The 1,119-nt window shown below is 62.1% G+C and overlaps 1 protein-coding gene across 1 annotated transcript in view; it reads left to right on the forward strand.

Moving 5' to 3' along the window:
- Window positions 1–1,119, forward strand: part of FAM131C (family with sequence similarity 131 member C) — a 17,847-nt gene extending 16,728 nt beyond the window's left edge. Inside the window, exons 6-7 of the mRNA XM_026659927.1 lie at window positions 170–280; window positions 770–1,119. Coding sequence (XP_026515712.1) covers window positions 170–280; window positions 770–1,119 — 461 coding nt within the window. The remainder of the gene's footprint in view (window positions 1–169; window positions 281–769) is intronic.

Below are 1,119 nucleotides of genomic sequence, written 5' to 3' on the forward strand. Positions count from 1 at the left end.
CGGGGACGAGCCAGATTTTCCTCCTGGGAACACTGGTGTTCATCCAGTTTCGCTCTGATTTCAGTGATGTCATTCCAGAGTTACCTTGGCGTAGCCAGGTTCAAGACACGGCCCAGTATCAATCCCCTCCCCTTGTAACCTGTGTTTGGTTTCCCACGGTCCTGCCCAGGGGTCGCTGAACAATTCGCCATCACCGAGGCCACCCTGAGCGCCTGGTCCTCGCTAGACGATGAAGAAATGAATTACGGGGGCAGCTCCCAGGAGATCGTACAGCTTCAAGGTACCTTCCCCCTCCTCTCTGCCATGAGCGGCCCTGCAGGGCTCCTGATGTTCCCCAGCCCTCCCTGCATGGAACAGATCCAGGAGGGTCCCTCGGGGCCATCCTGGCTGGTGTCCTGTATCAGTCAGGGGTGGTTCCCTGGCTCCATGTCTGTCATCTTGTTCCAAGGGGGGGTGTTTGGGCAGCTGGGGGCCATGGAGCACAGGGGCACCCCCCTGCACTAGGCCAATGCTGCATCCCTGGGGGATCCCCTTCCGTAAGCCCAGGAGCTGAGGGCAGGACTGGGGCCCTGGATGGACCGAGGACCCAGCAACTCCAGCTGGAGCCGCGGGTGATCAGCGCCTCAAAGTGTCTCAAGCTGGGCACCCAGGATTGGTGGCCACTCCCAAAAGTGTTGTCCTTGCCCGTTCTCCCGGGCCCTGCCAGCTGCCAGTAGCCTGCCCTGCTGAGTCCCTAACACACTCTTCCCCTCCCCGGCTTTGCTTTCAGACCTGGAGAGCATCTACCTGCAGGAGAAGCTGGTGCTGAGTCCCCAGGTGATAAGTAGCCCCAACCTGGAAGGCAGGCTGCCCGCCTGCTCCTCCTCCACCCACACCTCCCCAATACCCTGGGTGCACTCCAGAGTGGACAGGTGGAACTCGACCCACCCCTTCCCCGGGGCTCTCCCCTGCGGCTCCCCCCGGACCGGGAGCTCCCGGGCAGACAGCTCGGAGAAGGAGCAGGCCTGCGTGGGGAGAGAGCAGGAGGGCACGACCAGCGTGGGCCAGAAGCGGCTCAGCAACTCCCTGCACTACGTGGACAGCAGCTCCCTCTCGGAGGACGAAGTGTTTTATAACTAG

This window comes from Terrapene carolina, unplaced genomic scaffold, assembly GCF_002925995.2.
Source record: "Terrapene carolina triunguis isolate 2854851 unplaced genomic scaffold, T_m_triunguis-2.0 Scaffold714, whole genome shotgun sequence".
Taxonomy (NCBI): domain Eukaryota; kingdom Metazoa; phylum Chordata; order Testudines; family Emydidae; genus Terrapene; species Terrapene triunguis.